The 13,397-nt window shown below is 55.6% G+C and overlaps 1 protein-coding gene across 28 annotated transcripts in view; it reads right to left on the bottom strand.

The window, feature by feature from the left end:
- Positions 1-847: 847 nt before the first annotated feature.
- Positions 848-13,397, bottom strand: part of NCOR2 (nuclear receptor corepressor 2) — a 214,985-nt gene continuing 202,435 nt past the window's right edge. For 23 of the 28 annotated variants that reach the window (XM_065033382.1, XM_065033371.1, XM_065033398.1 and 20 more), the window contains 9 exons: positions 12,313-12,453; positions 11,849-11,991; positions 11,334-11,527; positions 9,495-9,644; positions 8,682-8,827; positions 7,393-7,446; positions 4,995-5,222; positions 3,251-3,430; positions 848-3,143 (listed from right to left, as the gene is read on the bottom strand). In XM_065033382.1, the coding sequence (XP_064889454.1) occupies positions 2,968-3,143; positions 3,251-3,430; positions 4,995-5,222; positions 7,393-7,446; positions 8,682-8,827; positions 9,495-9,644; positions 11,334-11,527; positions 11,849-11,991; positions 12,313-12,453 (1,412 nt within the window). In that variant the 3' untranslated portion in view covers positions 848-2,967. The remainder of the gene's footprint in view (positions 3,144-3,250; positions 3,431-4,994; positions 5,223-7,392; positions 7,447-8,681; positions 8,828-9,494; positions 9,645-11,333; positions 11,528-11,848; positions 11,992-12,312; positions 12,454-13,397) is intronic. The other 5 variants (XM_065033392.1, XM_065033400.1, XM_065033394.1 and 2 more) reach the window with 2 other exon arrangements.

Genomic DNA, 13,397 nt, shown 5'->3' with positions numbered 1-13,397 from the left:
ACAGCTGCAGGTCTCTCTTACTTGGGGGGCATTTAGCTGAGGGGCGCAGGGTCCCACAGCTGTCTTTGTGTGCCATCGGTATCTCTTGGTGATCACAGTCAAGAAAAACATCCCGCTTAAGCAGCTTTTGGACATCAGTTGGTTAAAAAAGCAATGCGACATCTCGAGACATCTGCCCGCCCATCCACCCACAAGCACAGCGCCACAGACCCCAAAAGGACCACAACAACCTCGCAAACACCTGAAAACTCTTTTGAACACGGCGACACCCTCTCAGCACAGCCCTGGGCATCATATGGGGCTCCCGGCCAGCCCCCCAGCTCCGACCCCTCTCCATGGGTGAGCAAAGAGCAACACAGGCACAGGGTTGGCGTCGAAGGGTGGGACGAGCTCTTCATCCTCCAGCCCATGGCTCCAGGTGCTGGGTGACTGAGCCTGAAATAACGGGGGGGCACACCCCCGCTCCAGCCAGGGGGGCAAAGAGGTGGCTCTGCAGCTCCTGTCTGGAGTCCAAGCCCCTTCCCCACGTCCCCACCCGTGGGGTCAGCACGGGATGCTGCGTGGTGTGGAACCCAAACCAGCGCCTGCATCCTGGCACAGTGCGGGGCTGTGGGTACCACCGGCGAGCGAGCCGCAGCCAAAACCCCACAGCAGCACCTCGGTGCGGGACCTCTCTCGTTCCCCTCTGCGTCTGAGCCCAGGATGGGGTCCCTGCGGTTAGAGATGCTACGGCAGGCTCCTGTCACCACGGCATGGTCCTGTCACCAGGCTGTGACCACGGCATGGTCCTGTCACCAGCACCTTCCTGCACTCCTTGAGACACCAAAGCAGCCGCACACAGTATTGCTACTGTGCCAAGTGGGAACTTTATTCTTTGTTGTGTTTTTTGTTTTCTATTTTTTTTTCTGAAAAGGTTACGGAGGCGGCTTTGAAGATGGGTCGGATTTGGACTTTTTCCCCCTCCCCGCCCCAGCAAAACCTGCAACACTTTAATAGCGTTATGCCCAGACATCAGCTCTGTTAGTTTTTATATCTCAGAGCCAGAGACACCAGCAGCAATAACCTGGGAATGGAAAGACTCCCACATCGCTTGTGCATTGTCTTGGATCTTTTTTCTTAAAAAAAAAAAAAAAAGCACAACAGAAAAGACATAAACATTGATGAACATTAAAAACCTGTACATTGTAAAATAAAAAACAACAAAAAACCAAAAAACAAACAAAAAAAAACCAACCCAAGGAAAAAAACAAACCAACCCCAAACAAACAACAAACACCATCATTCTCTTGCTTTGAAATCAGAATCAACCTGGGAACGTTGCAGGGAGAGAAGAAAGATCCGCGGGGAGGTGACGGCGCCGGAGCCGCGTGGGGGACGCGGGGCTGCAGGAGCTGCTGCCCGCCCGGCCGCCCCGGAGCCGCAAAGTCTGTGCCGAGCTCTGGGTTCCTCTACGTATAGAATGCGAAGCATTTAATACATATTTCTGTGGGGTTTTTGCCTTGTTTTGTTTTTTTCCTCCCAGAGCGAGAAAGCAGAAGTGAATGAAAAAAGAGTCTAATATTTTGTTCTTTAACCATGTAACTGCAGATATGAGCCAACGTCATGGAATGAAAAAAATAACGTAAAGTAGAGCATTCGTGTGTATCACAAAAATACAATAAAAACTTTTTTTTGCCTTTTTTAACCTTTTTTTGTTTTTGTGTGTGTGTCTTTTTTCGGTGTCCTGTGCAGTCCCAGCCCCCCCGGCCTCCTGCCCGCTCTGCCCTGCCCGGGGGGCTCCGCACCATCCACGGCTACAACCAGCGAACAATTCCTGCCGAGTCAGCAAAGGGGTGTGGAACGGGGGGCCCTGCAACCATGGCAAGATTTTGATATTATTATTATTATTATTTTTTAAACTAAGTTCATACATTCTCCTGACTTACAGATAACTTCAATGGATCATTGTTACCTTCTTTTTTGTTTTTTTAACCTTTCCATACAATGGACAAACGCATCAAAGCCTGCACGTAAGAACAGAACCTCTTTTACAGCATGTAACACTGTGTTTTAAGTCCTTCCTTGCGTAAAATATCGACATAATTCACCGAAGGTATCAAAAATATACCCTGTAGACCAATACAATTTACAATTGCCTTTTTCTCACCGTTCAGAAAACAACAATGCACTTAAAGCAACCGAGCCCCTCGTGGGCAGCGCGCGAGCCAGCCCGGGGACACCCCTGTCCCCAATCCCCTTTCAGCCTGGGGACACCCTGTCCCCACTCGCCTTTCAGCCTGGGGACACCCCTGTCCCTGCTCCCCTTTCAGCCCGGGGTCGCTTCCACCAAAGGGACCAGGGCTTTTTTAAGCAATAGCTCCTTCCTCCCTCCCCTGCCCGCTCATCCCAGCCAAATTCGAAGCCTCTTGAGATGACTCCAGGGCTGACGACGTGGGCACAAGGGAACCCAACCGGGACGTTCCTTCCTATTTCAATTCTTAAAACTTATTCTTGTCTTCCTTTTTCTTTAACCCGCGCAAGGTTCTGCAGGTTTGCGGCACGGCGGGGATGCGGGGGAGCATCCCGCAGCCCCTCGCTCGACCCCGCTCACAGTCCCTCGCGAGCGCCGAGGTCACCGCCCGGCACGGTTGCCAAGATCGAAGATGGGTTCCTTGGGTTTTGTCTCGTTAAGGCTTTTTTCTTTTTCAGACTGAAGAGGATGCAGACATTTCCAGATGTTAACAAAAAAAAAATTCAAACAAAAAATAATAATAAAAAAACACATTACCCCAAACTGGCTGGTTGGGAGGGGAAGGGAAAAAAAACAAAAAAAAAAAAAAAAAGGAAAAGAAACAAATAAAATAGCTCTGCTCCTGCGTCTTCGCACGTGAGAGCCGGCGGGGCCGGGGCGCTGGGTGCTCGCCCTGGGTGTCCCGCTGGCTCCCCGTGCCCTGGGTTTGGTCGCCATCTCCCTGCCCCTGGCTCCCTTCACTCGCTGTCCGAAAGGGTTTCGTACTGGGAGCAGAGCAGGGGCTTGGGCTCCTCGTCCCAGGCGTGGTGCTGGCTGCCGGGGGTCCCCTGTGGCAGGGGGGTGGCGGGGGCCGGTGTCACCACCCCGCTGGGGAGCCGCATGGTGAGCGGGTTGTAGGGAAACGGCGTCGAACCTGCACGGGGAGGAGGAGGAGGAGGCAGAGTCAGCGCCAGGGTGGGGACCCCCCTTGTGCGGGTGGCACAGCCGCTTTGGGGACACGTCCCCCACCCCGAGCCCTACCTGCGGATGACGGCCTGTCCTCCCAGACGCGGTTGGTGAGGGGTGTCCGCCGGTTGCAGTCACCCTCCGAATGCACCGAGGAGACGGAGGGCGGCCGCTCGCCCGAGGACAGCCCCGGCGCTGGGGACTTGGCCTTGCGGCTGTTGGGCCTGGCAGCGATCTTTGGCTTTCCCCCTCCTCCTGCAAAGAGAAGCGCCTGCTCGTCACCCACCTCCTCGCCACGGGGTGCAGGGAGGGGGCGCGGGTCCCTTTCCAGAGCTTGCAAAAATGGCGGCAGGAGAGGAGCTGATCCCGGGGCTGCTGCGGTGTGGTGGGGAAAGGTGAGGGGGCTGCAGCGGGGCAGGCGGGCGGCTGCGGGGGCTCCAAGAGGTTTCTGTCCCCACCCTGCGCCGCTCTGCACTTTGTGGGTTGATGCCACCAACCGTCCCATGGAGCGGATCCAGAGCAGGAGCAGCCACAAATCTCTGCAGGATCCGCTCCCGAGCCGGCTCGTGGCTCAGCCCACAAACGCGGGTCCAGGGACAGGAGCTCTGTGTGTCGCTGGGCAGGGACCCACCGGGAGCTCTGTGGGTGCTGGAGCTCCCAGCACATTCCCCGTGGTCTACATGGCCAGGATGGTGTTTAGTTTACAGCAAAATCCCTGGTGATATTTAACCAGTTTTTGAAAGGTTTAAACCCAAACCAGCCTCCGCTGAGTAGCTCAGCCTGGCTAAACCGCGGGGAGCTCCCAAAGTGCAGGAGGGATGGACGGGCTCTGCATCCCTCCCTGCCCGCCTGGGCAGCCGCCGCCATGGAGAAGAGTGGCTGGAAGAAGCTGCTGGTTTCGTGCAGGAGCCACAAAAGCTTTTTCTGCCACAAGCTAAAGAGCTCCTGGTCTGAGCTGACACCGAGTAACGTGTGTGTGTCCCCCAGGACCCTGCTCCTCAGCTTTGGGGACTCCGTGCCCAGATTACTAAGGGTGCACTGGACAAATGCTCTCCCCAATCCATCCCTGGTCCCCCTCCGCTCTTCCTTAACTGTGGATCTGACAAACAACCCCGCTCCAGCTCTGCTCAAGCCCGCCCCGAAGCTGGGCAGACCCCACTGATGTGCCCAAACGGCTTTACAAGCCCCATCGGAGCCCATCGTTACCTTATCCCCAGCCCTGCTCTCCGAAGTTGTCCCCAATCTAACACTCTAGCTCCCTAAAGCTCTCCCTCCTGCTCCAGGCACCGCCAGGTCCCATCCAGGTCCCAGTCTGGAGCGTCTCCTGATACCTCCAAACTCCGGGGTTGGGGGGAAAGGCCACCCTGCCCCATGTCCCCCCATGCTGGCCCTTCTCAGCTCCTTCCCTTTTGGGAGCAGTGATCCCTTCTGGGGTTTATGGACAGTTTGTGGTGGCTATTTAAGTTTACGGCTTCATTGTTTTGGGGTGTGTGTCCCCCATAAACCTTCCCATGGTGTAAAAAAAAAAAAAATAAAAAAAGGAAAAGGAGATATCGAAAACCAACAAACAGGGAAAAGAGCACAGTCAGTGGTTTAGAGAAAGCAACAGCACCTTCTGAGACTATTAAATTAACATCAAACAAGACCAGGATTAATCAGCGGATTCACAAAGCTCGAAGCTGGGGGAGGGAGGGGAGAAAAGAAAACCAAAATGAACACAAAATGGGGGAGGGGGAATAAATCCACCCACAAAAGGGGAAATATAAAGGCTGAGAATTAATAAGACAGAGAGAGCGAAGGTGGAGAGAGGGCTGCAGACCTGGCAAGGAGCGCACGTCCTCATTCCGTCCGTCAGCAGGAGTTATGGGCATAGCAGCGGGCAGGCTTGCACTGGCATTCAGAGAGTTAAAAGCATTGGCACTGAGAGGTGAGCGCTCTTCCCACTGCTCGTCATATTTACCCATTAGGGCTTTCCTAATTATTGCCTCCAACCCCATGTTGGTACTGGAATTCTCTTGGACCGACTGGCTCCTACAACTGATTAGCCCTGGGAGATACGGGAGGGAGAGGAGAGAGGGGACGGGAGATGGGGGGGAGCCAAATGAGAAGAAAGATGGGGGGACGGGGAAAGGGGGAGAAAGGAGACAAGGGAGAAGGGAAGAAACAAACAGTCAGCACATTCTCGCAAAGCAACAAACTTTGTCATCTTGTTCTTTAAAGCGCTGCGATGCACCCGTCCTCCTCCTCCCGCTCCGTCCCGCCCCGGGGCTTGGCAGGGGCTGGCGGTGGGATGGGACTTACTCTGGGATTTGGGTTTTTGGGGTGCTGCAGGCAGGCAGGGTTCTCTGGGGCCAGGGGTTGAAGGACAGGGGTATATGGGGCTGTCATTGAACCCTGGGGGGCTGTGCCAGGCTCAGCACATGGGCCGGAGTCACCCGGATGCATGGGAGTCTGTACGGATGCACACACAGATCACAAGTCGCTGTGCTGGGAATTTGGAGGCCAGTTTCCCATGGAGGAAAAGTCATGGAAGAAAGAGGGAGCATCCCACAAAAACACCTGAGGTGCCCAGATTAGGCCCTGGCAGCAGCAGGCAGCCCCGGCCGGGCACACGCTGCCTGCGCTAGGGAGGGGGCAGAGTCCTTCCCTCTCTGCAACCCCCTGCCAGCCCCCTGCCCATCGCCCCAACCTGCTCCCTTCCCCCCGCCCGGGGCTGGAGCCTCCTGCAGACCCCCGGGCCCCCTCCCACAGGCTGCAGAGGGGCAGTGGTGTTGGCGTGGGTGTGAGTCTCAAGCCATGCAGTTATGGTGCAGCTCCGCACCGGGACCAGAGGGCTCAGCCACGCCACCGTCATTCCCAGCGTGGTGGTTACAGGGAACAAGCAAGGGCAAAATACAGACACAAAAACAGCAGGCTGGCGAGGGAAGCACCTCCAGCACCGCCCCCCCCCCCGCCCCGCCCCGCCACCATCCTGGGGGATGTGACACCACTGTCCCTGACCCTCCTGCTGCACAAAGTCCTCACCCACAGCTCCTCCTCCCCTTGGCTGTGGGAAAGCTGCCGTTCCCCCTACTTAAAACTAACAATCTGAAGGCATTCCTGCTGTAGGAGAGCATTAATACTTAATTAAGTATCAATCAGTACTCCTCAATGGGGATTAATGTCATTCATTTGCATGCCCACCCAGGCACTGCTGGAGCAGCCTCCCCACCAACCTTCTCCCTCGGGCTGGTCTCTGTCCTGCACCGAGAAGCCCACGCCAGCCACTCAATTCCACGGGGCTGCTTTTTACTAAAATCCCTTCCTTTAGCTGCTCCCTGTCCTCCTTTCCCAGCTGGGCTCAGGCCGTGGGGCCAGCAGGGCTGGGGAGGGTGCAGGGCCCCTGGGGAAGTGCCTAAACCTCCATTTCAGCTCCTGCATGCTGGTCCTCTGGGCAGCACAAATACATCTCCATGGGTGTCTGGGGACCATCCAGACCCCTTCCCAGCACCCCTTCTCCCTGGGAGCAGGGGGGCTCATTGAAGGCCGGGGTACAGCCCCAGGTGTTAGGCAGTGAACCCCTGGCTAGGCGGGCGGTAGGTTAATGCTGGTTAGGGCTGGGACTGGCTAAAGCCCACCATGGCTCAGACACCACCACCAGAACTGGGCCATCAATCTGAAACCCTCCACCCACCAGGAGCCCCCCAGCAGCAGAGGGTTTCGGGGATCTTGCCCACAGAGCCCATCTGCCCTGCACCAGCTGCACGGCCACGGCCAGACCCACCACCACCTCCCAGCTCCTGAGAAACCAGAGCCAGCCCAGGCATTAAGCACCTGAAGAACTGAGCACAGAGCCCGTTTCCCACTCTCGCGTTCCTTTCCGCTGCTGCCCTCCCAGCCCCTGTGGGTGACCGCAAGGTCCCACCGAGAGCAGGGTGCTCTCTCCTGAACGTGAGGTTCCACCTTGCTAAAGTTTAACTATATGTTAGCGTTAGATTGCCAACCCTTCCTTGAATTTAACCTCTCCTCAAGCTCTGCCAGGATTTCCCAGGAATTACACTGCTCGGCAGCAGGGAGTTACGGTGTGTCCCGGGGCTTCAGCCTCCCAGCAACTGCTACAATCAGTCTTACGGCAAAAGTTAAAAAGGAGATGCTTAAATCTACCACGACTCCTGCTCTCCGTGGCTGTGAGCCCTGTAGGGGGTGAGGTATGGTACAGGTATATGTGGGAGAGTTACCTGCTCCGGTAATCGCCGGCATATTGAAAATCTCTGTCCCAGGCTGCCCAACATCTGGACAAAAACAAAGAAGTTCTTCAGTACAGCGAGCGGCACGTGCAGGCTGGTGGTGGGGAGGGACCTGCTGTGCCAGCCTTGACGAGATCCTGGTGTCCCCGTCACAGCACCCAGGGTGACAGCAACCCCCCTCCCCAGGCACTGCGGGTGTGGGGTCCGAGGGTGCTGGCTGGGACCAGGAATCATTTGCCTTTTGGAAAACCACGGTGGGCATATCTCGCCTGCTTGGAAAGGGCAGAAAAGCAGAGCCCAGAGAGCCAGGGCGATGTCTGCATGCTCAGTGCTGACCTCCCTCCCTCCAGCCCTTCGGATTACACAGTTCCGTGAAGTTAAACCCTTTCTCCTGCCTACGGGATTTCCAAAGGCTCAAGTCCCCACATCCAGGGAGCAGGGCTGGGCAGCGGGAGGGTGAGGAGGAGGAGAAGAAATGTTAAATCAATATTTTCCCTCTTAGCTGAGCTGTTTGACTTGGATATCGCTTTCCTTAGAATAACAGAAATTCACATCAAATAAGAGGTGTTTCCTATTTCTATATATTTTCCCTCGATAAAGGAAAGTGTGGAAGGTCACAGGGTTCAGCCACATGTCCCCAAAGGGGCATAACAATACTGTTGGCTCATGGTAACATCAGCCAGGAGACGAGACAGCTCGGTCCCTCTTATCCGATGCAGCTGTTGCAAGACGGATTCAAATTGAATTAGTATTGACTGTATAATGCTGGGTTAAATTAAATTATGATCCTATCTACTCTATTAGTGGTTAATGAATGAATGGGCTGAATTTCTAATATAAGCCAGCCCGGTTAGTTTTACAGAGCTATACCAATATTGATGTAGAGCTTAAAGTAACGCTGGGGGGAAGATGCATCTCGAGGAGGAAGGATTCAGCTCAGTTGGCCGTTCATTAAAATATCAATTGCTCTTAAGTTTCCTCCATGTTCAGCTCATTATTTCCTTCTTCTCGGGGTTATCTGGCGTGGGTGTGATTGATTGACAGTTCCAGAGCAAGGAGACGCAGGGCTGGGAACACTCCCATCACCTCCCCGGCTGCACAGACACTGCTGGCACCAGCACAGCATCTGGACCCCGCGCTTCCCAATAAACCACAGCACGATGCAGAGAGAGCTGGCTGGGAGCTCCCAGCCCTGAACACAGCAGCACCCATTCCCAAATCTTCTTTGTTTTGTCTTCCTCACCCCGGTGCCCCACATTCACCTCCCCACATGTCCTTACTGTACTCTGTCTCGTTTTTGTTGGTCGTGCTGAGCTTCTTGATGATCTCCTGTTTCTTGGACTTCACCATGGCAGAGTTGCTCTCAGTCAGCTTGCTAAAGAAAGCTGGAGGCTGAGTGTTGTTTCCTGGGGACTTGGACCCCATCCTGCAAGGCAAAAGACCATCAGAAACCTCTGCAATGTCCCGTTCACAAAGTCCTGTGTAGAGAGAGTCTTCCCTTAGTGTAACTTCTCAGAATCAGCCCTGGGGTTCCCAAGATATTTGGGGTCTCCACCCTTTTTCCCTATCCCTACCATAAATCATGGAATCATTTTGGTTGGAAAAGACCCCGAAGATCAAGTCCAACTGTTAACCCAGCCCTGGCACTGCCCCATGTCCCCGAGAACCTCATCTCCATCTGTCCAACCCCTCCAGGGATGGTGACTCCAGCACTGCCCGGAGCAACCTGTTCCAATGCCCCACAGCCCTTTGGGGAAGAAATTGTTCCCAAGATCCAACCTCAACCTCCCCTGGTGCAACTTGAGGCTGCTTCCTCTCGTCCTGTCGCTTGCTACTTGGGAAAAGAGACCAACATCCCCCTCACTACATCCTGTAGTTGTAGAGAGTGAGAAGGTCTCCTCTGAGCCTCCCTTTCTCCAGGTTGAACCCCTCAGTTCATGTACCACATGGTGTTGAAAAGCCCCTACAAACGTGCAGCAACTTGGGATGTGACATCGATTTTGGCTGCAGAAAAAGCAGCCCGGGCCAGGGCGAGCGCGGGGGCAGAGGGAACATCCCCACATTGTCCCCACCGTGCCCTCCCTCGGCGTTACCTCTGGTCTATCTGCTCGCCCTCGCGGTACAGGATCGGGTACGTGGTGCTCTTGCCGTGCTCCGATTCTCCCACGCCGACTGGTGGAGAGACCGGCTCGATACAGTTGTCCGACCCGCTCCCGGCTGAGGCTTTGCTCTGCTCCGGGGACCTGCAGAGAGCGATGGGGAGATGCAATCGCTTTATTGCAACACCCTCTGTCTCTGCACAGCAGCCCGGGGTCAAGGGGAGAAGCATTAAACCAGCTTTTCTACAGCAGGGAAAAAAGCCAAACCTTCCCAGCCCTGTGGGCTTGCGGTGCCTTTTAACACAAGCATGAGGAAAAGCGCAGATCGGGCACTTTTCTGGTTTCTGTGGAGCAGGACTGAGCTGAGCTGTGGCCCAGATTTCCAGGCATGGGGCCAGCCGGCAGCTGCCCCACACAGAGCTGCCCAGGAGGGACGGCGGAACCAGTCCTGGGACTCGTTGGCTCAGCCCCGGTGTCCCTGCCCCTGCGGAGGGCTGGGACGTTTACCCTTTGGGGACACGGTGCTTGGTTCTCCCATCACATCTGGGAACACAGGGGAGGGCAGCACCCCCAACCTCCCACCCACCTCCCCTTGGGCCAGCAGGGGCTCGCTGGCCATGAGCAAGGAGAGGCTGGGAGCCTGGAGAGGACGGACACAGCCCCTCCAGCCATCCTGCCCATGGCCAGCGCCTGGGAGACAGCCAGGCTCGAGTCCACGAGGAATTCATCACGGCGAGTTCTGGGAATTTACGTCTTTTTTCTTTTTGTGGTTTCTTCCCGCTCACCACCCCCCCCCCATCCCCTTTTTTTTCATCACTGGGTGGCCAGGGCTGGGCTCTCTCCCTTAATGTTATAAAGCCAGCTCGAGGACTAGGCAGAGCTGGGAAGAATAATCATATTTACTGACAAGGAACCACCAGTTTGGAGACACCACTTTTCGTGGATACATCCAGGTCTCTGTTGGTGTTTGGGTGGGCGAGCAAACCTTGTTCTCACATTCCCATTCTTTTAATTCCATACAACAGCCATCAGACCTTCCTTTTTGAAATTTGGAAGTGATTTTAAAGGAAATACAGGTGGTGTCTGAAGCGGATAGTTGCAGTTGACAGGGCACATGTGTCTCACAGGCTTCTGATTCACTGATAATGATGGAAGACAAAAATAACTTTGAAACAACGGAAAACACATTGGGTTTGGGTTTTTGGAACCATCTGTGGCCTGAAAGGTCACTGTGCTGTGTGACCTGCAAGGGACTGGGGCAGTTACAGGACAAGAGGCAACAGGCACGAACAAAAAGACATGAAATTCAATCCTAACACAAGAAAACACTTTTTTACTGCCAGGGCGCTCAAAGGCTGGTCCAGGTTGCCCAGAGAGGTGTGGAAGTCTCCATCGGTGAAGATACTGAAAACTCAACTCACCCTGGCCCTGGACAAACTTCTCCAGCTGACCTGGAGCTGACCTGGAGAGGTCCCTTCCCACCTAACCCATTCCGTGACACCAGCCGGATGGAGACAGGGATCATGACTGGACTCTAAGGGGGTCTGGAGAACATCTATAGAACACGAATAGCCAGAAAGGCACCACCATAGTGTTAAAACGCCCAGATCAGAAGGCAATTTTACACTCTGAGCCGTGTAAGCAAGTGATCCATCTGAGCCCCAAGCTGGGGAGCATAAATTCAGTGATGCCAAATGCCAGCGTGCCCCATGCACAGCCCCACTGAGGCGCCAGGGAGCCCCGGGCACCCGCCTGGCTCCGCGCCGGGGACAGCCCTGCTCTGTCTGAGCTCCAGCTGGCACAGCGGCTGGGCAGGAACACATCTGACCTCACCTTTTGCCACCTTCGTTCTGCGGGGAGATCCTGGAGGCCACCACGTGCTCCTGCTGCTGCAGATACGCCTCGCTGGGGGTGCGGCGCAGGTCCAGGACGGGGCAGGTGGCCCCGGGGAAGGAGTACACCGGGGCTGGGATGTGTGAGTTGAGCTGCTGCGGGTGATGGCGGGTGTAGTCCTGCGTGATGACCTCCTAGAAGAAGAAAGGCCCCAAGTCAGAAATAGAGCTGGTTTCTACCTCTTGCTTTGCTGGGTTCAACTAAGATAGGGCAAGCAGGAGGAAATCAGGATGGTTTGTCCCTGTGGGGATGTAACTTGTGCCTCTTGCCTGCAGCAGCTCTCATGATGGGCTTGTTGAGGACAAAAACATTCAGGCTGAACACACCTGATGTACCCTATAGCCCGCAACCAGAGGTGCTGAAGTCTCCAGCATCACTCTCACCAGCCACGTTTCATATCAGCCCTTCCCTCCTCCCCAGAGCAACAGCGGGAAGGCAAGAATGAGGTTAATTACACTGATGTGCTGGGCCAGTGTGACCACACGCTGGTTCATGCCCTTGGCGCTCTGGCTGGACTGCAGGGGCTGGCACTGGGGGCCGTCGGGCGGCTGGAGGTGCTGCAGGTGGGCTGCGTCGGGGGCCAAGGCCTTCAGTGAGCCTGGGGAAGGCACAAAGAAAACAACATGTGTGAGATGATGTCTGTGTCCCCTTCCTTCCCCTTGCCCCATCCCTGGAGACATCCCAGACAAGGCTGGATGGGGTTCTGAGCAACCTGCTCTGGGTGAAGATGTCCCTGCTCACGGCAGGGGTGGCACCTGGTGAGCTTTGAAGGTCCCTTCAACCCAAACTATTCTATGATTCCTTGACTGCCATCCCACCACGGCACTGGGGCACGGCAAGTGGGAGGTGGCCGACGAATCCCCCCCTGCCAGCTCGGGCTCTTCTGTGCCAGCCGGCAGCACCAGCCCCTGCCGCTCACCTTGTTTCTGCCTCAGGTCATGCTCCGCGTGTCCCTTCTCTGCGTCCTGCAGCAGCTTGGCCCCTTTCTCATGGGCCAGGCTGGGCGAGCTGACGGGACTCACGGCTTCCATCCGCTCAGGGCTGTAGGCTCCGTGAAAGCCTGGGGAAATGTGAGACGGGAGTTAAAACCAGGAGCTCGCTTGGCTTTTTCCCAGTGCTGTGGTAACCATTGTGTGCAGGTAGTCAGCACATTCAGCAAAGGGGTGAAAAAAAGAGATGAGGGAAGATGTGGCAGGTCACACTGCAGGGACCCCCAGAGCCACCTCTGATGTCCAGCCATGGTGACGGCTGAGGTGAAGAGGTGACGTCTCATTCCTGCAGAGCTGGACACTCAGCAGCTTGTGTTGACAGCACGAGAGGCAAGAACCAAACTCAACCCCTGCGGGCTCACAATTGATTCCCCTCCTTTTCCTTGCCGACTAAAAATCCTCCTGTGCCAGGAGGGAAAGCAACGCTCTGCAGGGGTGGAGGTGGCTGCACGGGAGGTCTCAAGTGCTTTACAAAGAAAAGTCCCAAGTCCAGCATGGCCAACAGCAGGGACATGAAAATGGGGCATGTGGCCCTGCAGATTACAGACTGTGCTCCAGAGACAGCAGATTCACCCACCACAGGGGCAAAAAGGCTTCTTGACCTTTCTCTGCCTTTTAAGCCCTTTGCATGGACTCAAGCTGCACCAAAGCAGGCAGAGCTGGAACAACGGACCACTGTTATCCTCAATAGAGAGAGGCACGGACAGGTTCTACTTCCACAGACGAGGGGCAAAGGACAAAGGAGTCCTCGAGGAGGCACACGTCGCCTCTCACCAGCTGAGCATGTTTGGTAACACTCTTGACTTTTGCCTCCACAGACCTTTACCCTCCTAATGCTCAGTTCCTAGAAACCCTTCACTGCAGGCACATCTGGCAGCACTGCCGGAGGGTCCCCAGTGCCTGGGCAGCGGACACGCTGACCCTGCACGTACCCAGGGCACGGGCAGGGAAGCACCCCCATGGAGATCCCCCCGTGCTGGGGACCGCAGCATCCCCCATCACCCCAGGCACACCA

The sequence above is a fragment of the Columba livia genome, chromosome 17 (assembly GCF_036013475.1).
Source record: "Columba livia isolate bColLiv1 breed racing homer chromosome 17, bColLiv1.pat.W.v2, whole genome shotgun sequence".
Taxonomy (NCBI): domain Eukaryota; kingdom Metazoa; phylum Chordata; class Aves; order Columbiformes; family Columbidae; genus Columba; species Columba livia.
This window is presented reverse-complemented; position numbering and strand designations above follow the sequence as displayed.